A 24,085-nucleotide genomic window follows, 5' to 3' on the forward strand; every position below is an offset into this window, starting at 1 on the left:
AAAGTCACTGTGACCTTGTCAAATGCATTGAAAGCTGTGAAGCACAATGACACGCCATAACGTGTGCCCATGACATGCAGTTTAGGAGGCTGAGGGTACTGGGGTGGAATGTGGAAGGTGACAGGCACCCATCAGTTTGCACATCGAAGGCATGAGCCCCGCCCTGGGTAGGTGGGGGAAGGAAAGTTACTGACTGGAGTTCCTGTGACGGTGAGGGGCACCAGTCAGACTAACAACAAAGGAAACTGCACATACAACTGTGCCCAGGTGATAAAGTGAGTTCCCAGGAAGTGCAGCTAACAGTGCGGGTGTGGCTGTGCTGTGCACTGCGGTTACATAACCAGGTGAGTGGGTGTGCACAGGTGGGAGCCAGACTGCTCTCCTTATTAAAGGAAACTCACAGTTATCACCGGGGGAGGAGCCTGTCGGATTTAAGTCGTGACGTGTTAGAGCTGCAGACAGCAGAGAAAACTCCTGTTCCATGTCACGGAGGCAGGAGATTGCACATGGGAGTGTTTATAAACGTGCGTGTTCCTGCCTCACTGTGCTCCTCTGTGTTTCATTGTCCGGTCCTTCCACAGAGCTGAAAGAGATGGCTCGCCATGGTGATGAGTCTGCCTTTTGCCAGAGAGTGGCTCCTATACCATTCTCAACAAATGTGCACACGCAGTTTTCATCATCCCCTGTAAAACAGTTTGAGTGTTAAAGTCATTTTCTTCTGGAACCTAGTGCACATTTGCTGTGTTTGATCACATGGAAAAGGAGCAGACAAGGTCAGGTTGGGAGGCCCCTGAGGATGGATGGCGGTGACCTGGGCACAGAGTCTCACAGGGAACCACGCTTTCCGTGTGGGGCTCACTGGTTCCAGGAGGAGATCCCGGCAGACACTGAGGGGTCCACACCACCGCCCACTGGGCATCCACAGGGGCTTCCTTTCTCCACCCCCAAATCCCTGGACAGAAGGACCCCCATCTTCTCAGGCTCTGGGGTTTCCACAGGGAAGAGAGCTCTGGCAGAAAAGGAGGGGCCAATGTAAGGGAAAATGTGTTTCCAACACAGAACAGCTCATGACCTATGGGGGCTGTCATGCTCTGGACTTGCTCCTGGTCTCCGAGAAGGTTGTACAAGACGCCAGACCCCTGCCCTGACCACAGCACAGCCAAGGAGGACACGGACAGACTCACCCCGGGGTGTCTGTGTACAGCAAAACGTCTGCCCTGAGATAATGAGGAAGCTGCTGAGGGCGGGGCTGGCCTGGCTCTAAGGCAGGAGGACGGGGCAGAGGAGTGGGGCAGTGGAAGCTTTCTCTGCTCACCCTATGGCAGGGGACATGCCTGCCTGGGGCAGCTCATTGTTCTGGACTTGACACTAGCTCATGGGTTTATCTTAGAGACACCATGTCATTCGTGAGCACGGACAGCCCAGGGAGGGGAGGAAAGGCTCACTCTGAGGTCTCTGAGGACAGCACTAAATGCTAATGTGCCCTGGGGTGATGGGGAAGCCACAAGACGGGACACTTGGCTTGGCCCTAAGGCAGTTTTCAGTGGACAGAAAGGGGAAGTCAGAGGCTGTCTCTTCTGGGTTCTGGTCACCACACACAATGGGATCTGGGCCTGGGCACTAGGGGGCGCTCAGGTGTTGCTATTGAGGGAACTGGGCTGATTTGAGCTGGGACCAGCCAGTTGAGGCTTAGAGATGTGACTTCCCTAATGCACAGGTCTCACAAAGCCCCACCTCACAGGGGTCATGCACAGGGTCCTGGGGCAGGGGTGGGTGGTTTGGACTCAGGGACGAATGAAATAGTTGAGGAGGTGTGGCTGGGGATTCATTTGCATGAATGCGCCCTCCTGTCTCAGAGTACAAAGGGAAGGGAGAGGTTTGGGGGAAACCATGCTTCAGCTGTGGGACCACAGAAGGCAGGACTCAGGGATGGACTCCACCATGGCCTGGTCCCCTCTCCTGCTCACCCTCCTGGCTCTCTGCACAGGTGACTGCATAAGGGGACAGGGGATGGGGCCCTGGGCAAACTCATGCTGTACTTTCTTGTTTGTCTCCAGACCCAGAATCACCATCTCTGTGTGTCTTTGTTTTGCAGGATCCTGGGCTCAGTCTGTGGTGACTCAGCCACCCTCAGTGTCGGGGAACCCAGGACAGACCGTCACCATCTCCTGCACTGGAAGCAGCTCCAACATCGGGGGTTATGATGTGCAATGGTTCCAACAGTTCCCAGGAAAGGCCCCCAAACTCCTCATCTATGGTAATAGCAATCGATACTCAGGGGTCTCTGACCGATTCTCTGGCTCCAAGTCTGGCAGCTCAGCCACCCTGACCATCACTGGGCTCCAGGCTGAGGACGAGGCTGATTATTACTGCCAGAGCCATGATAAAAGTCTCAACGGTTGCACAGTGCTGCAGGCCTGTGGGGAAGTGAGACAAGAACCCCTGTGTCATCTGGGAGCTGGCTGAACCCTGCAGCAGCTGCTGCTCAGGCTTGGCCTGTGCCCTGTGACTTATACTCATTCTCTGGCTGATGTTTTTGGCCCAGGTTCCCCCAAGCACACTCTCTGGGATTGGAGGATGCTTCTCTCCCTTCTGTCTTCACAATCACTCACAGCAGCACTTTCCCAGACTGAGTGTCCTAAATGAAACTGAAAATCCATTTTCCTCCACGATGGAGACAGTTGACTTCAAGACTGGTTTGCATTCAGTTTTTCTTGCGATGTTCAAATAAATAAAACATTTTGTTGGGCCCCTGAACCCACCATGGGGCCTGAGCACTGTGTGTGCTGTGCATGAAGGATGAGTCAGCTGTTTGCATCTCACTTTATAATGTCCTTCAGTGTAATCACTGCTGACTGCTTTGTTTTGTCTTCTGAGTTTCAATACATTTTCTGTAATATATGCCCATGTAAAAGCATAAAAAAAGAACAGATTGGTGGTTCCCAAAGGTCTGGGGTGAAGTAGGTGGCCACGTGGGTAAAGGCAGTGAGAGGGAACCAATTCCCAGTTGTGGAATGAATGCTCTGGAGATGTCGTGGACAGCACGGGGACTGGGGCGGAGATGCTGTGGCTGTGTGTGTGTGAACGCAGCTGAAGGAGCAGATCCCCAACATTCGCAGCACAAGAAATAATAAACATTGTTACCATGTGTAGTGAGGGAAGTTAAGTAGACTCATTTTGCGGATGAATTTGCAATATTTATCAACATAGACTGATGATGTTGTGCCACTGAAACTAATATAATATTGTATATCAATTATATCTCAATTAAAAGTTACAGTAAATAAAATGACATTATAAAAATAAATCGGAATTTCTGTTCAGAGAAACACCTGCATGTGAAAGTTTAACGTATCTTTATCAACAGTCTCCCCACCCTGAGAGCAACCGACAGGCCGTGCGTGGGTGTGTATTAGCGCTGTGTGTGGGCTCACCCCAAGCCGGGAGCAGCCATGAGGTCCTCCAACAAGGGGCTTCTGTTTAAAAGGTGATGTCATTTTTAACATGATTCTAATGATGTCACATTTTGGAAGAGGCAAAACTGTAGGGAGAGTGGGAACATCTGTTTTAAATTTGACTATGTGAAAACAAAAAGGAACAACTGAATTATTCTGTATGACAGTGTAATGTCTCCTAAATGGCACTACGACGCTGTGAAATGCATTGAAAACTGTGAAACACAATGATAGACCTTAACGTGTGCACTTGACATGCAGGTTAGGAGGTTGAGGGTCCCTTGGTGGAATGCGAAGGGTGACAGGAGCCCATCAGTTTGGATTGAGAAGGCGTGAGCCCCTGCCCTGAGGGGAAGGGTGTGGAGAAATGTTACTGACTGAAGTACCTGTCACAGCGGGGGCTGCTGTCACTCTACCAGCAAAGGAAACTGCACATAAAACTGTGCTCGGAGTGACAAAGTGGATTCCCAGGGGGATACAGGTAACAGTGCAGGTGTGGCTGTGCTCTGCACTGTCCTTACATAATCACGTGAGTGGGTGGGCACGGGTGGGAGTCAGACTACTCTCCTTATTAATGGAAACTGACAGGTATCACCAGGGGGAGGAGGCGTGATGCTCCCGGCAGTGACGTGTCAGAGTTGCAGATACAAGAATGAACTCAGGTTTGGTTCATGGGCACGTAGGATTGCAGTGGGAAATGTTTACAAATGTGCCTGTTCCTGCACTAGTTCACTCATGAATATTTTATTGTCCTGTCCACTGAGTGGAATTGCACATGATGGTGCCCAGTGTGATGAGTCTGCCTTTTCCCAGATATTGGCTTCTATAACACTCTACAAAATAACGATGCCTTCTTAGGAGAAATGACTTTAGAGAGAGAGGGAGGAAAGGGGTGGGAGAGAGACAGGGAGACAGAGAAGGAGAGAAACAGTGAGAGAGAGACACACACACAGAAGTGGATGTTGTTGTTCCACTTGTTTGCACATTCATCGGTTGCTTCCTGTACGTGTCCTGACCACAGGTTGAACCCACAGCCTTGTCTCATCTCAACACATCTTACTTACTGAGCTACCTGGCCAGGGCCTGATTTACGCTATAACTGCAAATTTGTACCTTGGAACTTCTTCTCTCATTTCTGTCCCAGCCTACCTCAGCCTCTGGCAACCACCAATTTCTTCTCTGTATCTTGTGTTTATTAGTTTTTTGTTGTTGTTGTTGATCAGATTACACATATAAGTTAGATCATGGTACCTGTCTTGCTCTCTGACTTACTTTTTAAGCATAATGTCCCCAAGATTTATTCATGTTATGTCAAATGACAAGATTTCATTTCTCTCAAAGGCACATTGATACACTGATTTAACATTATATCTTATGAATGACATGATCTTTAGCCATTCACCCATGAACAGATACTTAGGTGATTTCCATATGTTGGCTGTTGTATAACAATGCTATCCTGGACCTGGGGTTGCACATGTGTTTCAAAGATGTTTTAGTTTTCTCAGATAAATACCCACAAGTGGAATTCTAGATCATAAAGTCGTTCTGGTTTTAGGAATGAAGCCCAAGGAACCACGTGCAACCTGCTGAGCTGCAGAGACCAGCAGGGCTCTTGGGGCTTCAGGCCATGGTGAGGAATGTGGGCTGCAATCAGCAGGGGGCGCTGTGGGACTGTCCTGGACTCCTAACACAGGTGCTCAGCTAGGACCCTTTACTCAATGGAGCCTGGGGCTGGGGGAGGGGCTGGAACTCACTGATTGTTACTCTGGTGAGGGGTCCTCTGTGGCCTGGCAGATCCTCTGAGCAAAGGCCTTTGTGCTCTCTCAGCAGGTGATTCCTCCCCAGGCTTTTCCTTTCTTTACTTATATTTTTTCCATTATCATTCAGTCCCCCTTAATCACCCCTCCCCCCACAATCACCCTACTCTTGTCCCTGTCCATGAATCCTGTTTCCTTTTTGCTCAGTCTCTCCACCCTCTGACCCTCCCCCCTTAGCTGTCACCCTGATCTCTATCTCAGAGTCTGTCTTTATTTTCTTATTAGTTCAGTTCGTTCATTGCATTGCACATGTGAGTGAAATCATATGTTCATTGTCTTTCTCTGACTGGCTTATCTCACACAGCATAAAATTTTCCACGTCCATCCATACTGTTGTAAAGGGTAAAACTTTATTTTTATGGCCGAGCTGTATTCCATTGTGTAAATGTCCCATAGTTATTGTATCCACCCATCTGCTGATGGACACTTAGGCTGTTTCCATATCTTGGCAACTGCAAGTAATGGGGCAATGACCATACGGGTGCTTATGTTCCTTCCAATTAGTGTTGGAGGTTCATTCAGATAGTCTGTAAGGTCATGCTACCCTGAATGCACCTGATCTTGTCTGATCCCCGTTATGTTTAAAGGGGTGAGGCCAAACTACATCCTTCTCTGTCTGGGGTGTGAGCTGAGCTCTAGCACCAGGGCTCAGGGAGGGGCTGGGTAGCCCCTGGATGGACACACATTTGCATGGACAGCCCCTCCCCTGGCAGAGGGTAGGGAGAAAAGGAGGCCTGGGCAGCCCAGCCCCACTGTGGGCTCAGGGGCTGTGTGCACCATGGCCTGGACCCCTCTCCTCCTCGTGCTCCTCTCTTACTGCACAGGTAGGGGTGGGCCTCGGGGACCAGGCCTGTGTTCTGTTTTATTTTCTGCCTGCTCATTTCCTGAGAAGCTTCCCCTGGTTCTGCCCCCTAATTGACAAGTGTCTGTGTCTGCAGGTTCCCTCTCCCAGCCTGTGCTGACTCAGCCGTCCTCCCTCTCTGCATCTCCAGGAGCCACAGCCATACTCACCTGCACCATGAACAGTGGCTTCAGTGTTGGCAACTACTACATAAACTGGTACCAACAGAAGCCAGGGAGCCCTATCCAGTATATGCTGCAGTTTAAATCAGACTCAGACAAGCACCAGGACTCTGGGGTCCCCAGCCGCTTCTCTGGATCCAAAGACACCTCGGCCAACGCAGGGCTCCTGACCATCTCTGGGCTACAGCCTGAGGACGAGGCCGACTATTACTGTGGCACACCTCATGGCAGTGGGAGCAGCTACAGTGACTCACAGTGGCTCAGAAGACGAGGAAGTGAGACTACAACCTCTGGACCCAGAGCCCTTGGCTCTGAGCCCCATGTACCGTCAAGGCTCTGTGATGACACCTGCAGGCGACGCCCCTGTGTGGTCAGACCTGACCCTGAAGGTGGAAAAGTAACCCACTATGATGCCTGTTACCTGAGTACTCCCAAGGTGTCCCAGCAACAGCCTCGGGTGATGTAACAGGACTCAAGTGCCCATGGAGTGGGTAACAGTGATTAATCAAGAAGAAATGTTATTGTCAGCAGCAACCAACAATAACCAGGGCAATCATGTTCATCATAAATCTCATGCCATCTAGTCTGAGTCCTGTGTTAGAATGAGAGGCCCCTAGTGATGTATTAACATTCACCTGGGCTATAGACACACTTTTCTCTGTACGTGAACCAGCCGACAGCAAAGGTGGTCACAACGGCGGCAGATGCACACTGAGCAGCCCCGCTCACCGCCCTCCCCTGCCCTGCTCTGCTGCTGCCCCCTCGCCCCCTCCTCTCTCCCTCTGGCTCTTCAGGTCTTAACTCCGTCTCCACGTTAGGATTTCAGAAAAAAAGTTCTCAAGTTCTCGCTATAATTTCCATCCCCAGGTATCCTTCTGTGGGGAGAATAAATAGCGAGTAGAACGGCACCAAATCCCTTCACAATCTCATTCCCACTTGAATCTCCCAACTGTAGTTGTGTAACAGGGTGCAGCCAAGAGAGGAGCCTCAAACAGGGATCTGTAATAAGATCCAGAAGAGCCTGGAGATAATTGGCTCCACACCACAGGGCCACACCTGCCCAGAATCTGGCAGCTGTAGCCAATTGTGAGAGGAGCCGGAAATGGGGCTTCAGAGGAAGATTGGCGCCGGGATTTAAACCGAGATGCGGCAACCATTGGGGGTGGGGGGGCTATGCGCAGCCCTGCAAGAGAGAACCGCACAGCTTTAGCAGAGTGAAGACTCCCTTGGCCCTGAGAGGAGAAGGAGAAGCACGTGGACTTGATGGAGTGTAGACTCCTGCAGCCCTGAGGAGAGAACCACGTGGCCTGGCAGAGTGGGGACCCCCACAGCTTTAGAAGGGGGAACCACCACCTGGTTTTAGCAGAGATCCCGGTGACTCAGCCGAGGGTGCCGGGAACCCAGGGAGGTCTCCCAGTCGAGAGGGAGTACTACCTGGGAAGAACCAGAGGACTACCTGAGCCATGGACTCCTATTTCCTTCCCTGAGATACGGTACTCCGGACTGGGCAAAGGGGGAAGGAAGGAAGGACTGTGTGTTTGTGGGTGTTTTAAGGGACTTTGGGATTTTGGTGAAGACATTAGGTAACTACTTTAAGTTTGTATAGCATTAAATAAACGTTTCCTTTCCTTTTCACGAATCTCTGGCATTGAGAGACGTCTTTCCTCTGGCGGCGGACATAACGGACCCGGGGCCTTCTTTCAGTAATAGTATATCGTCCCAGGCCCCCCTTGTTTGTTCTGTAACAGTTTTCCACCCCTCCCACCACCTGAGGGGATCTCTGGAATACAACAGTACAGTTACTGCTTCTTTCTAAAAACGTATCCATCCAAACTTGGAGCGTTTGCGTACACAAGCTCTTGATATAGAGTTGTCTCATTCAGAATTTGAGGCCCCGCACAAGGTCAGTCTTGATGTCATAACAAAGAGAGGAGTGGCTTCGGTTGTCAACCCATGCCAACGGTTTTCCTCCTGCAGAACGTTTCTGTTTCCTAAGCACATCAGGACACTAACGCACCCACACACGGCTTTTACTGAGACTCCCCATGAGGTGAGGCTTGGGCCGTTGAGACCAGATCATGTGGCCGGTGTTCAGTGGCAGCCACAGCGCCTTGAAGAAGAAAGAGGTTAGAGACGAGAGAGTCTTGGGTGGGGGAGGTCAGGGGCCCACAGGAGGTGAACACTGAGGTCGGCAGACCTGTGGCCAGAGGTGAAGAGAATCCAGGGTGGGTGGGGGAGGTGGGAGGTGTGCATGCCACTGGGCTGCTTCCCGACCACTCAGGTGTGCAGTCTCGGCGAGATTACCCCGGGTCCCTATTGCACTGAAACTGCATCTGGGGAGGAGGCTGGCATAAGCAAGGCCGAGGAGGAAGAGTGTGTAGGGCTCGTCGCCTCCCAGACACAGCAGTTTGTGCATCTGTGTGAGTGGGAAGATGCCTTCACAGTAGCTAGGGGCTGCAGGTGAGTGAAGAGCGCCAGCGAGGGGCACAGGTGTGAGACGGGACACACTGAGGGGAGCAGGAAGGACAGTGTCACATCCCCCCGTCATGCTCTCTGAAGCCAGGGCAGCGCGGCTCTAAGAGAGACACCACCTTCCTGGTAGGGGGAGTGAGGTTGTTACAGAACAAACAAGGGGGGCCTGGGACGATATGCTATTACTGAAAGAAGCCCCCAGGTCTGTTATGTCCGCCGCCACAGGAAAGACGTCTCTCAATGCCACAGATTTGTGAAAAGGAAAAGGAAACGTTTATTTAATGCTATACAAACTTAAAGTAGGGACCTAATGTCTTCACCAAAAATCCTAAAGTCCCTTAAAGCACCCACCAACAGACACAGTCCTTCCTTCCTTCCCCCTTTGCCCAGTCCGGAGTACCATATCTCCTAAAGCTGCGGGGGTCCCTACTCTGGCAAAGGCACGTGGTCCTCTCTCCCCGGACCATGGGAGTCCCCACTCTGCCAGAGCCGCGTGGTTCCCCCTCTCAGGGCTGCGGGAGTCCCCACTCCGTCAAGGCCGCGTGGTTCTCTCCCTCAGGGCCGCGAGAGTCTCACTGTGCTAAAGCTGTGTGGTTCTCTCTTGCAGGGCTGCGCATGGCTCTCCCCCTCCAATGGCTGCCGCATCTCGGTTTAAATTCCAGTGCCAATCTTCCTCTGCAGCCCCATTTCCAGCTCCTCTCACAACTGGCTACAGCTGCCAGATTCTGGGCAGGTGTGGCCCTGTGGTGTGGAGCCAGTTATCTCCAGTCTCTTCTGGATCTTATTACAGATCCCTGTTTGAGGCTCTCCTCTCGGCTGCACCCTGTTACAAGGTGAGCACCTGACGTCACTGGGGACCCCAGCAGCATCCCACATGAACGCCAGGCCTGAGAAACCCCCTTTCTATGTTGTTTCCCCGAGCAGCCCCTGTGAGCCCTCCAAACCGGATCAGCTGTCCGTCATCTGCCATGTGGGACTGGAAGCTCCCTGTGCATGTGCTGTGCCACATCTTCACTGGGGGTGAAGCCAAATCAATTTGTCATATATGCTCCTGTTTCCACCTCCCACAGAAGGGGACCCCCGGAAGTGAGATGCTACAGTAACTAGTATGAGAGTCACGGTATCTGGGAACCAGACCCTGGATGTGTGAACAGAGTCAGTGACCTGCTGAGCTGCAGAAACCACCTGAGCTCTCAAGGGTTTTGGTCCAGAGAGTCAGGTGTGCCTTGTCACCAGCAGGTGGCAGTACAGGGAGGGGGTCAGTGAGGACTGTTCACTCAAGGGAGCCTGGGCCTGGAAGCTGAACTCTGTGTTCCCTGATGGGGACTCAGCAGCGGTGCCCTCTCTAGCCTGGTGATTCTCCTGAGGAATATCCTTTGTGCGGTTTCAGCAGGTGCTTGCTCTCCGGGCTCTCCTAAAGGGTGAAACCAAACTCCATTGCCTTCTGTCTGGGGTGTGAGTTGAGCTCCAGCACAAAAGCTCAGGGAGGGACTGGGCAGCCCTAGGGTGGACACACATTTGCATGGATGGCCCCTCCCCTGGCAGAGGGTGGAGAGAAAAGGAGGCCTGGGCAGCCCAGCCCCACTGTGGGCTCAGGGACTGTGTGCACCATGGCCTGGACTCCTCTCCTCCTCGTGCTCCTCTCTCACTGCACAGGTAGGGACAGGCCTCGGGGACCAGGGCTCAGTTCCCAAGTTTATTCCCTTCCTGCTCCATCTCCTGAGAAACTTCCCCTGGTTCTGCCCCAGCACTGACAAGTGTCTGTGTTTCTGTAGGTTCCCTCTCCCAGCCTGTGCTGACTCAGCCGCCCTCCCTCTCTGCTTCTCTGGGAGCCACAGCCAGACTCACCTGTACCCTCAGCTGTGACATCAGTGTTGTCGACCACCACATATGGTGGTACCAGAAGAAGCCAGGGAGCCCTCCCCGGTATCTCCTGGCATATAAATCAGACTCAGAGAAGCACCAGGGCTCCGGGGTCCCCAGCCGCTTCTCTGGATCCTAAGACACCTCGGCCAATGCAGGGCTCCTGACCATCTCTGGGCTGCAGCCTGAGGACGACGCCCACTATCACTGTGGGAACTGGAACAATGGTGCTTTTCACAGTGACTCACACAGATGGGGACGAGTGACAACAACCTCAGCCTAAAAGAGTTTTGGTTCACAACAAATGAACATTTTAAAATAGCTCTACTATATGCAAACTTACTTGAAAGTATCTCTGGGTTTACAAGGGGTCTAGTCTGAAAGTTTTATTCCGTGTTTCTGAAGTCTCAGGAAAACAGAACCAACACGGAATGAATTATTCATGATGTCACCGAAGTGTTACCTGTTTCCCAAGTGCAGTATAACCAGAGCACGTGACACTGCTGTTCTCCTGAAATAAGGAGAGAGCTCTTTTTTCCCAGAGCCTGGGGTCCCTCCCAGTGGGGTACTGTCCACCACAGCAGGGACTCTGCTGTCCTGGAGGGCAGAGCAGTGACCTTGTCCTTCCTTCCAGGCTCCTGAGCACAAGGCTGGCTGCAAAGCATTGCGTAGCACTGATGAGGTGCTAGGAGGTGAGATCCTTGGCACAGACTCAGGCCCAGGAGGAATTCCATGCACAGAGCTGGCCTGGAGCCTTTTCTGAGTCCCCAAGCCTTCAGCTAAATCATGTGAAAGGATTATTAAAGGGGCCATTTGTGACCTGTATCCCAGAGATATCTGTTTGGGTCACTATAGGGTGGGGATGCTCTGCTAGTGCTGGGGAAATGCTGAGCCTGCTCCAGGCACGTGGGTGAAGTGGGTCCATGGATGAGATGCTCTCACAGCTGCCACCACTCAGGCCCATGGGGACCCCTGTGAGTGGGGTTTCCTAAACCCACAGGCACTTTGTCCCCTTGTCCTCTCTTAACCCACTAGAGCATGTTAACAGTACTGGCTGTGGACTGGGCTATGGGGCAGCAGGAGTGGGTGCTCCCCCTGTTCCTGTGTCATATTCCCCCCCAAGTGGGGGGTCTTGATGAGCCCAGATCCAACATGACCTTCTCCTGAACGTATGTCAGCAAACACATTGAACATTGCCATGGTAATGGTCCCAAAATCTGAAGTCACATCACTGACGCACTCCACTTTTGGACCTGGGACAAAGGTCCCTGAGAGTCATCCCTCTTCACCAGCTCCTACTTGGTGCTCACAGCCTCTTTGACCACCTGTGAGGACCAGCCTGATGAGGAGGCTGATTAGCATAGTCACAGGCCTTCATAACCTCCAGCCACAAAGAGCTCCCATGCCACATGGACGTGAAGTGAACATGTGCCCTCCCCTCTCTGGTGACCCATCACTGTCCTGTCCCTGACTGTGACCAACACTGGCTCAGGTTTTGGCTTCTGTTATCACTTGTGCTGTCAACCCAGAGACCTCACGGTCCCACCCCTGTCTGTCTTTATGGTTCAACATAAATGTCCCATTTGCTACGTGGTTTCCTAATGCAAACAAAATCACTGTGGACCCGGTTTCGGAGTTCCTGGTGGCATGACAACAAATACAGGGTTCCCACACCTGTGACCTGGCTTCCCTGGGGCCTCAGCTCCCAGGCAGGGACCCAGAGACCTTGGAGTGTTAGGAAACACTATGTTGTCTGTCATGGCCACACTCGAGAAACGATTCACACGATATTGCAAATTAGATTTGAACAGGTTCACCTCTTTATATTTCAGAATACATCACCTTAATCAAAATCACTGGACTAATTGATCTATCAACAATGTGTAGTTCATTTTGAATCTGTAGTCATCTCGACACTGGCTGTAGAATCACAAGCGAGTGACGACGTGCCCTGTGTGTCTGCTGTGATGTCTGACAGAATGAGAGATGCGTCTGTTTACTTTCCTGTTTGCCGTGACAGCTCTTTACCGCTGTAGTTTCAAAGCTCAAAACCACAAATCTGGCCTCAGGTAGACTTTTTGTTAATTTTAGTAAACAGTTTAACTGGGAAATAATAATGACCACACAGTTTGAAAGAAAACAGAGGAGAAAGAAACATTCCCCAACATACTTTGCCAGACCATGTTTTCCTGTTACTCTAACCAGACAAAAAATTCTCACTCATGATTCTAGCTACTCAGGGGTGAGCTGAACTTGAACTTCATCACTCAGTAAAGACACCTAATGAAAAGGCACAAGGCAAAGCTAGTCTGCTCCCTTGCGCCCCCTGATGGTGAGTGTGGGAACCATGGAGAGCACAGCATAGAACCCAACCAGCACTAACAGCACTGAATAAAGGTGACTGGATGAGATGGGGGAGAAGAGTTAGCACTGCAGGTGTCCCCTCCCCTCCCTGGTGTCACTAGGGCCAAAGAGTCCAGTGGGGAGTGAGCACAGAAACTCGCCTCAGCCCTGTGCTTCTCTCCCTGAGGTCAGCAGGGGCCAGCAGTGGGTGTGTCTGTCACCCTGCATGAAGGGAACCAGCAGGTGACAGCCACTGCCTCACTGTCCCCAGGAAGGCGTCAGAGCACAGAGCAGTGGAATCAGGGCTCCACCCCTGTGGGGCCAGTGGGAGCTGAACACCCACCCCCTGACCTTCTGTGCTGCAGCTCCGCAGGAGGGGGGCCTGAGGGAAGACAGAGGAGATGGGACTCAGGGGCTCCTCCTGTGACCCCCCAAAGTCCTGGATCCAGTAAAACCCCACCTGATTTTTCAAGAAGCAGGAGGTAAAAACTTGATGAGAATAGAGAGTGACCTGACACAGACACTGAGAGGACTGTGATGAGGAGACACAGTGACAGACATCAGTCTGGCAGTGACCCTGACATCCCTCTGAAGGGCAACAGTGAGCGTTCTTGGTACAAATGGAAAGGAGAAAACTACGAATGTAAATAGAAGTCACGAGAACAAACCAAGTGGGAATTATAGAACTAAAAACACAAAATGTAAAATTAAAAAAGAAAACTCTATGCAAGAAATCAGGAATAGGTCAACTTTTTCCATTCATTTATTCATTCATTCATTCAGGAAGTGCCACCATCCTTCTGCAGTTCCATCCACCATGACTGTTTCTGAGAGGACATCACCAGCGGGCGCTGTGGGTCTTCTCACAGGGGCATGGCTGAAACCCACTCAAATGGGTCCATTAAAAAGAGTTCTTTGCCCACTAGCGTGCCCTGAGTTAGACCTGACTGACAGCAGGTGCTTCCTCTCAAGGGACAGACTGACAGCTCACGCAACCACTGCGATCTGTTCACAGGAAAGCCAAAAACTCTCCTGGGGACTCAGAATTTGATGGTGTTGTGGGATCATATTTGCATAATGACCCAGCAAACACAGCCCTCCCCCAGGGAGCTGAGGGGGAGATAAAGGGACACCCAGAGAGCAGTGCCAGCCTGAGGCCAGGGACTTTGGAAAGTGTCCACCATGGCCTGGACTCCTGTCCTCATGCTCCCCCTCCTCACCCTCTGCCCAGGTCCGAGGATGCTTTAGAGACCAGCCTTTGAGGGGGTCCCTCTGCCTTTACTCTTCATCCCTGACATGTGTCTGTTTTTATTTCAGGGTCCAGGTCTCAGGCTGTGGTGACTCAGGAGCCCTCCCTGACTGTGTCCCCAGGAGGGACAGTCACTCTCACCTGTGCCTCCAGCACTGGAGCTGTCACCAGCAATAACTATCCACAATGGATCCAGCAGAAGTCTGGCCAAGTCACCACCACACTGATTTATAATACAAACAGCAAACACTCCTGGATCCCTGCCCGGTTCGCAGGCTCCCTCCTCGGGGCCAAAGCTGCCCTGACCCTGTCGGGGGCCCAGCCTGAGGACGAGGCCGAGTACTATTGTTTTCTGTGGCACGGTGGCTATCAGCACAGTGACACATGCAGGGGGGAAGTGAGACAAAAACCCAGAGCTCAGTGCACCCTCTGCTTCTACCACCCCGTGTCCTCTTCACAGAAGTTGGTCTAGGGAACGTGGGCTCAGGAGGGTTGTTCTCTACAGCCCCAGGGGATGCAATCAGATCCGCATTTCTAAGCCATGACAGGATTTAACCCACCATTTCATGAAGACAAAGGTCTCTTTAAAATAGGAGCCAATGTCACCCACAATTTCACAGGGAATGGGCAGGACAGCAAAGGAAAGGTCATTCCCACCAGGACACACACACACAGACAGTCAGGTCTGAGGGTGGCTTGGCTGGCTTTTAACAACCAAGACAACTTCACAATCGGGTGCAAAGAAGCAGAGGAGGCAGAGCCACTGGGAAATGGAGCTGGAGCCCCCGTCCCAGAGGAGGTTTCGTGTTCGTCTTCCTTCTCCAGCCTCTGTGCTGCTTGAGGGCAGGAACGCCTGACCTTTGTTCTGGGTCAAAGCAACTGCCTGCTCCCGACAACTGTTTGCACAGCTGACGGGGGAGCAGACAGCCTGAGTACAGGGCTCACCATTCAAGACGTTCCTTAGAACTGGACCCACGGAGTGCAGCTACAGAATAACTTTGCTTATTTGTAGTGTAGAAATTTATTTGTTGGATCATTATTACCAATAGAAATATTTCTCTTCTATCCATGACATTAATTCCTCCCATATCTCATGAAAACCACTGCCTTCACTGCATAATTGAACACAATGTGGCTTTCTGCATGAAACTATGCCCCAGGCTTGCAATGATTTTTTATCCCAAATACATGCTTGTAGCCTCTCACATTGGCTTTTAGTTTTCAGGTTAACATCAGTGATACTATAGAGCTAGGATTTTTGAAGACAAATGTTAGAGTGAAACATAATAGAAACATAATAAAAACATAGCCCACATCTTGAGAAGGCCATGGGATTGGAGCATATGGACATATGGAACTGATGTCTGCTACCCCCTGCCAGGGAGAAATCTAGACCAGGTGCTCAGTGAAGGGGCTGGGCACCCAGAATGGGAGGTGGAAGAAGAGGACAGTGAGCATCCTTACAGCCAGTGTCCAGCTCTAGTAGCTGAGCCTGTGGTTCTTCACAGGCAAGGCATCTCGAAATCCCACCTCCCTCAGGAAAACAGGCTAAATGGTGTTCCTGAGGACGTCTTACTGGGACTTACGGCAGAGGTTGGAGGCTCCAAACAGAGCCAGCGACGACACCAGCGGATGCAGGGGTGCCCTGCCGTGAGCTCTTTCAGAACTGCTCCTGCCTTGCCCAATGGCCAAGAGTCATCCCCCAGTAGGTCTAAGCTGACACTGTTTCTGGATGTGCAGTAGGGTGAAGGGTTGCTAGTGTCTCTCGTAACAACAATGCTAGGAAATGGGAGAGGGTGTTGGACCAGTATTCAACCCCAAAGAGTCCAGATGTAAGTTTCAGTTTCGCCCCCAGGGTCCACATGTGCTCATTCACAGGCTGCAGACGGGAGATGGGAGGGAGGATATGGGACCCAATGCCGACCGGCACCAAAACCTTGAATGAGATACCAAAGATTTTCCCTTAATTACTGTAGAGAGGGTATGTAGGAGAGATTTATCATCAGAGAGTGGCCTCACCACATGTGTACATGTGAAATAGAACTGGTAATTGTGCAAAGAACACAATAAAGTGAGGACAAACTCTAGCAGCAGTCAGGGGAACCTGCGTGGCCCCGGAGAGTATAGATGGGAACTTGCCTGTGGCCACCGGGAGTGGGACAGGGAGATGTGGGGACTGTGGACATATTGTGTGCAGAGCATTGAGAACGACAGCGTCATCGGAATTTGAGAGGCATGTGTGTCTCACAGTCAGGAATGAGGCACAGGTGGGGCCTCCATTATGGAGTGAGGGACTGTGCTGTGACTACACACAGTGCATCAGAATCGCAGTATTGGGGAGTCCTGTCATGGACATGGGGTACAGTCAGTGACCTGCTGAGCTGCAGGGACCACCTGGGCTCCAAGGCTTTCAGGGAACTTGGAGATGTGTGTCCTGCCAACACCAGGGGGCGCTGTGGGACTTTGCTGTGGTCCCTGCTGCACAGCTGTTCAGGGAGGAGCTTCAGGTCCCCTGAGCCTGGCCCAGGATGTGCTGATGATTCCTTGAGGTCTGACATCTGCACACAGCAGAGTGTTCCCTTTCTCCTGAGAAATCTCAGGAGAAACGACTCCTGGATTCCCAGGAACAGGAGGGAGCCCTGTCCCTTTAAGGTCCTGGCTGTCAGGCTCTTAACCTTTACCAGCACCAGTTTAATAACAAAAAATCTTAATTATTTAAAGGCTTTAAAAAAACATCAGTTTCTTGCCATCTAGAGCCTATGAGGCAACCCTCAGCTCCATCAAGTATGAAAAACACAAGGACATTTCCAGAAAGGTCCGGTTTTTCTTCCAGGTCAACACTGGAGGCATTTTCACACAAGTTGATTATGACTCGGTGTGGAATGAGGCCGTTACATTGAAAAGGAGAAGCAATATACACAAAAGAGATGCTTATAGTAAAGGTGTAGTTTTCAGTCTTTAGAATGCACATAATTTTAAGATTAGACTGAAAGAGATTAAAGGAGAAAACATCATAAATATAAAATATAGACAAAGGAGGAAAGAATAAAGTATCAGAATAGCTCTGAAGGGACATGACAGGCTGGAGAGGAGAGCAGGAGGGCACGTCCTCTCTGACGGCGCTGAGTACGGAGACCGAGAGGGACGCAGCCCGCCAGTACCTGGGCAGCGGGGGTGGGAACGGAACAGCAGTGTCTCCAAAGCACACCGAGAAGACAATGTCATCGAATAAGTGTAGATCCCATAGACTCTCTGTCAGTGTGAACCAGCAGAGTGCGGTGAAGGTTTTGAGCCTCGAACTTGGATGAAGATCTTTCTATATGTGAAGTGGCATCGCACAAGGAGAAGAAGCAAGAGGACATATCAAGAAAACCTGAAATATTTTGGCGACACAAACACGCTGAATGCCTCATCCATGTAGTCACCTGGAAGTGATTGGTTATCTAGAGACAATAATGTCTTAGTTCCAGCCCCACGGAGAAACTCACTCATTCCCTGTTCTTGGTACTGACATCCCAAAGGTACCAGGGCCAAATCTGGTTGCCCTCCAGAGGTGTGGGGTGTAGTCCAGGGGCAGGTGGGCCCTGGATCCGAGAACAGCAGGGGGCACTGTGTGGCTGGTCCTGCCAAGACAAGGTCAGGTTATCTATTGTTTGATTATTAGTGCCTGACAATGATTGATGAGCATTACATAGAGGCCCTGTATTTCTTCGCAAATAAACGCAATAAAAAGTCATTGAGGAAGTGGCTTTTGGTCCTTCTCCTTCAGAGATCGGCCACCTTTCCTCCCCAAGCAGATCATGTCTTGGCAGACTTATTCTCATCTGCAGTGGAGGGGTGGGCTCTGCAGGCAAACCTCCCCCACACCAGGTCATAGGGAAAGTTTGGCCAAAATTATATGCATAAAAATATACTAATTTCTGCTGAAAAAAGGAAAAACATTGAAAGAGTATTTTTGTGCCTTGGAGAAACAGTGATTAATTTCTAACAGGGGAGGAATCACAGTAAAAAATAAAACTGTCCTGAAATAGGGCTCATGCTGCCGTGGGACAGTTACTGCTCTGGGCCTGACCCCGCTCCAGGGAAGACGACATGAGGGAAAGCAGCAGCGTGGTGCTGACCCCACAGACCAGTTGAGGGACAAGTGGACTGACTCACCCTGAGGAGTCTGAGCAGGACATGAAAGTGTCTTGGAGTGACAGGGATCCCCCATAGGGGGCACCGGGACCACTACTAAGGAAGCAGGTCAGGGAACAGGGCTGTGGGGAGGCAGGATCTGTCTGTGATGGGAATCAGCCAGCATGTCACACAGTGGTGTGTCTAGGTCTGGGCACCAGGGGGCGCTCAGGGACTGTTTCTGCAGGTCTGGGGTCTTCAGAGCTGGGACTTGTGACTTGACACTGCCTGGTGCCCTCTGCTCAGGATACAGCTGTGACATTGTCATGTCCTGGGCTTCACACAGTCTCTCTCCCAACCCCCCTGAAATCCCCAGGCATAGGTACCTGACAGAGGGCCCAGGGAGGGATCAAAAATGGGGGCGGGGGTCTCATTTGCATGAGTGGGCCCTCCCCCTTTCAGAGTATGAAGAGGGGAAGGGAGAGGTCTGGAGGAGCTCTGCTTCAGCTGTGGGGCCACAGAAGGCAGGACTCAGGGATGGACTCCACCATGGCCTGGTCCCCTCTCCTACTCACCCTCCTGGCTCACTGCACAGGTGACTGGATAAGGGGATAGGGGAGGAGACCTTGAGAGGATGCTTGGGGGTCTTCTTCCTGTTCCTGCCTCTGGACCCAGAATCACCATCTCTGTGTGTCTCCCTCCTCCAGGGTCCTGGGCCCAGGCTGTGCTGACTCAGCCGCCCTCAGTGTCTGGGAACCCAGGACAGACCGTCACCATCTCCTGCACTGGAAGCAGCACCAACATCGGGGGTGGTAATTATGTATACTGGAACCAACAGTTCCCAGGAAAACCCCCTAAAACCGTCATCTATTATACTAGCAGCAGACCCTCTGGGATCCCGGACCGATTCTCTGGATCCAGGTCTGGCAGCGTCGGCACCCTGACCATCAGTGGGCTCCAGGCTGAGGACGAGGCCGACTATTACTGCTCAGCATGGGATGACAGTAGTAACAGTGGTCCCACAGTGCTGCAGGGGCGTGGGGAAGTGAGACAAAAACCTGCTGTCCCCTGCAGTGCAGTTCCCCGGGGCAGTCCCCACTCCTCTGAGAAGACAGCTCCTTTCTTGCTTTGCTTGGTTTGAACTCAGGTCTGAGACCCACCACAGGGGACTGTGACAGGAACATGTGTCACATCCTTTGAACGCTGCCTCTGAGGCCTGTCTGTGAGGCAGCAACACATTGTGCAGTTTTCTCAAATGAGGGGAAGGTCCTGTGTGTCAGGGGGAGGCTATGCTGGGAACAGAGTCCCTGATGGGTCAGCAAGATCCAGGGACAGGGAACCGGTCTGTGTCCATGTCAGTTCATATCAGGAAGGCCCAGAGTGTGGGCTGTCACCAACATGTGCCCTCTCAGCCTCCACCCTGACCATCACTCAGGATAGATCCACCCTGTGTGGCTCACGATCCATTCCCGGGTCCAGGTTGGGCAGCTCAGGGTCCCTGACCCTCACTGGGCTGAGAGATGAGGACAAGGCTGCCTCTCATAGCCACCCTGACACAGTGTTCTCTGTGCTCACACAGAGCTGCAGGCTTGTTGGACCTGAGACCAGGAGAAGCTCGTTCTCATCTGCAGGAAGGGGGTGTCCCAGCCTGTGCCACTCAGGACACCTGTGGCTTCTGCTTCTGTTGCTGCCACCAAAGGCAGGTCCTTACAGGGCAGCCCCTGGGGAGTGGGTGTGCCTCCTCCGCATGCTGTACTTATAGCACCTCACGCAGCCCCTTCCTGGACAACAGGTCTCAGACAGAACAGGAAGTCAGCTCCCCATCAGCTGGGGACACAGAGTGGCTCTGCTCTGAAGCCCAGGTGCTGGAATGGGGGCACCATCTCTGGTCACTTCAGACACAAACTCTGACTGGGCATCCTGCGTCTCTGTCAGTGACCACTGACTTCTTTCCTGGATGTTCCAGAGCTGCCACCTTGTCATTGGCCCTCTCTGTGAACCCCTGTCCCTGTAGCTCCCAGAGAAAGGCCTCTGTCCCAGGTGCACTGGCCCCATAGCTCCTTGGGCTGTGGCCGACCGTAGGGGCTGGGGAATGACAACATGTCTGTCCCCATCAATGTAAAGATCCAACCATGCATTTCTTCTTGTTTAAATGCACTGTAATACTACCTGTGTCATGTTGAATAACAACGTAGGTGAAATCACCCCCACCCCCAGCCCTGGGTGCAGGCAGGGCCTCAGCTTTGAGGACACAGACCTGGCATCAGGCTCCTCCTTTTCACCAGTGAGGGGACCCTAAAGCAGTTATATCTTCTCGAGATGCCTTAGTCTCCCAGTCTGTGAGTGGGAGCTTTCCAGCATCTCCCTCCTATTGTGTCTTGAGGCGTGTGTGGCGCTATAAACACCTGAGGTGCCTGTCACCTTGGGGGAGGATCCTCAGGACTCAAGCACAGGCTTGGCAGTGGGAGGGACACATGGAGGCTGACAGAGCACAGAACTCAGTGCAAATAGACCGGGTCTGCTCTGGATCAAGGGGGACTCACAGATCCTCCTGCCTACATCCCAGGCACCTGAGAAAGTTAAAGGGACCTGAAATTCCAACATCATCCCTGGAGCGGGCAACCTTCCAGGGCTCCAGTGTGGACAGACTCAGGACCAAGTGCCTCCTGGGGCCTGTGTGCTGGGAGCCCCGGGGTGACTCCCAGTGTTCCCACCTCCTGTTCCCCCACCCTGTGTGATCCCCTCTGCTTTGGGGCTGGATGGACTTTCTGACTGTCCTCTAACCACAGAGAAGGACAAAGAGATGAGGGGCCATTCAGCATGGTTATGAGAAGCCTGACTTCCACAGGTCCACTCTCTCCTGGGCTCATTCCCTGTCTGCCTCTGTCTCTGTCTCTCCTTATACATGTCCCCCTCTGCGTTCTCTGTCTCCCTTTATCTCATTGCTGTGTAAGCATTGGTAACCAGGTGCTGATCAAGGAAGGGAGCCAATGGCATCAGACATTGCTGAGCCTAATGGGCTGTGGAGAGGAATCAGACACTGGGCCTGCTGTGTGAGAAAGCTACAGCTCCATCCCTTTCCCAGGTGACTTCTGAATCCACAGAGTGGGCAGGAAGGATTGCTGCTGGTCATTACCCAGGGAGGATAAACACCTGAAGAAATTCCTCTGGTGGGCACTTGCACAGTAGAGGCCAAGATGGCGTGGGTTGGGGGTTGCTTCTACTTTTCAGCATGTGCAGTAGGAACTAAGACGGATGAGTGTCCAGCATGGGTAAAGGACTGGATTGGATGTGTGACACAGAACCCTGGGTTATCCAGGAAATGGATTGGTTAAGGGGAGGATCTGAGCCAGCCCAGGAAAGCTTGGGAAGTGGATTGGTTAGTTTGGAAAGGTGCCTGGTCCTTCCCAAGCCCAAGATAATGTGCTATATTTGCCATGTATAATGCACATTTTTTTTGCCCAAATTTTTGAGGAAAAAATAAGAATGGTCATTCTACACAGGTATGATGGTAACATACCATAGGTATAATATTGGGTATAATAACACTGTTAGTAATGCCCACAGAAACATGGGCATGCTTTTACATGGAAAATACGGTAATCCTTATTTAAAAAAGACTTCCTCTCTCTCTCTCTCTGACTCTCTCTCCCAGTAACATGTTCTCACTCCTTTCCATAGCAGCCATGTGGCCCCAGCAGCACTTGCTTGTTCAGTATCGGCTTCATAGCGCCGGGCAGACGGACCCGCATTCGGTTTGATATGACTGAGAGGTGGGAATCATGGGACACGGATTTTAAGAGACAATCATGAAATTACCTTGACAACCATTGTGGTCACCGTTTAAACAAGTGAAAAGGGTGCGAACCTCAGAAATGAAACATACATTATAAATTCAAATGGAAGGGAATTTACTGAAATAAAAATGACACTTGGTGACTAAAACCCCACTAGTTGGGCTGAAGAACAGACTAACAGTTACATTGAATTCCAGGAACTGGGAGAAAAAGAACCAACAAGTATTCACAGAGGAGGGACACCGATGAGCCCGGTGATACCTGGACAATAAAATGGGATGTTCAAAGATTACAACAGATTTGAAAGAAATACAACATTTGCTCTACATAATTCACACTATAGGTATTATTTTTTGAGGCTGTCACCAGGGGGCGCTGTGGGTCCACTTGAGGTGAACAAGGCCTGCAGTAAATTCAGATTTAATGACCCTGAAGGCAGCAAGCTCAGGGGCTTGAGGTATATTTTACAGCAGGTGCTTCCTCCCAGGGGACCAACACAGAGCCCACAGGCAGGCCAGCTGTTGACTTCCAACAGTACAGCGGGCCCTGGGTGGGGATGCACGAAATTGAGGGTGGGGAAATAAGGAGCTGAGATTTGCATCAAGCATGACCCAAACACAAACCCTCCCTCGAGGAAGCTGAGGGAGATAAAGGAGCCGCCACAGGGTCCAGTGTCAGCTGTGGGGCCAGAGTGTCCTGGACACATTGGCACCATGACTGGGACTCCTCTCCTGCTCCTGCTCCTCCTCACCCTCTGCCCAGGTTCATGGACATTTCAGAGACCAGCTTTGGAAGGGACCTTCTGCCTTCCTTCTTCATTCCTGATGTGTGTGTTTTCATTTCAGGGTCCAGCTCTCAGGCTGTGGTGACCCAGGAGCCCTTCCTGACAGTGTCCCCAGGAGAGACAGTCACTCTCACCTGTGGCCACAACACTGGAGCTGTCACCAATGAGCACTACCCATCTTGGTTCCAGCAGAAGTCTGGACAAGTCCCCATCACATTGGTTTATGACATAGACAAGAAAAACGGGTGGACCCCGGCCCGCTTCTCAGGCTCCATTCTCGGGGGCAAGGGGGCCCTGACCCTGTCGGGGGCCCAGCTGGAGGACGAGGCCAAGTACTACTGCTGGCTGGTGTACAGCGGTGCTCGGCACAGTGACAGGTTCAGACGAAGACCTGGGACATAAACCTCGCCCTGGCCCAGCCTGGTCTAAGAACAGCCTCAGAGTTTGAGAGTCACATGATCTCATGCTTCAGTGCTCCAGACAGTCCCAATGGGACAGAGGGGACAGGAAGGACTCTGTAATGATGTCTACGACCCTGGAGCACTAAAGAGGAGGAAACCACAGGGAATGCCGTGGGAGAAGCGTTGCCAGAGAGACCAGAGCCCAGGTGTTTATGATTCTCAGGGAGCAGAGGGACCTCGATGGGCTGAGCAGGCCGAAGTCAAACGTTTTCACCATAAAGAGACATCTGAACTGTGAATTTTGTCAGCTGAGAAAGAAGGGATGGAATCACCATTTTGTATGTGACTAACGTGTATTTTTCATCACATGGGATTTTTAATCAGTGCGATGTTATTAAAGGAAAGCTAGGAAATATAGATATTACACAGCTTTTAAGAAAGCTCACTTCTTATCACTTGTACACTTTTTAGAGTTTAAGTAGATTCAGTCATTTTTGTCAGTTGTTTTCAGAATTTTCATCACAATACACGCTTATAATTGTTTCATTAGTCTACTGATATCATTTTAAATACAATCATAAGCTATTTAATGTTTCTTGAACTGTATATCAATATATACTGGAATGGCCACATAATATTATTTTTTAATTTAAGACCTACTGCAGTTGTATAGCATTTAAAATCTTATAATTCATACAAATTAAGGCTATTTATCACTTTGTGTACATAAATCTTTTCTAATACAATAACTGTGTCAAATTC

General features: G+C 51.3%; 4 gene segments (V, D, J or C); all 4 read left to right on the forward strand.

The window, feature by feature from the left end:
• Positions 1–1,890: 1,890 nt before the first annotated feature.
• On the forward strand, positions 1,891–2,466 carry LOC114509466. The segment is given in 2 exon segments: positions 1,891–1,987; positions 2,096–2,466. Coding segments are annotated over 2 exon segments (468 nt in total).
• Positions 2,467–5,868: 3,402 nt separating this feature from the next.
• Positions 5,869–15,137, forward strand: LOC114509468. The segment is given in 3 exon segments: positions 5,869–6,099; positions 6,214–6,543; positions 15,025–15,137. Coding segments are annotated over 3 exon segments (489 nt in total).
• Positions 15,138–18,840: 3,703 nt separating this feature from the next.
• LOC114509469 lies at positions 18,841–19,765 on the forward strand. The segment is given in 3 exon segments: positions 18,841–18,936; positions 19,049–19,357; positions 19,608–19,765. Coding segments are annotated over 3 exon segments (525 nt in total).
• A 3,045-nt stretch (positions 19,766–22,810) lies between these two features.
• On the forward strand, positions 22,811–23,480 carry LOC114509472. The segment is given in 2 exon segments: positions 22,811–22,900; positions 22,984–23,480. Coding segments are annotated over 2 exon segments (390 nt in total).
• The last annotated feature ends 605 nt before the right edge of the window (positions 23,481–24,085 follow it).

The sequence above is a fragment of the Phyllostomus discolor genome, chromosome 13, assembly GCF_004126475.2.
Source record: "Phyllostomus discolor isolate MPI-MPIP mPhyDis1 chromosome 13, mPhyDis1.pri.v3, whole genome shotgun sequence".
Lineage (NCBI taxonomy): Eukaryota > Metazoa > Chordata > Mammalia > Chiroptera > Phyllostomidae > Phyllostomus > Phyllostomus discolor.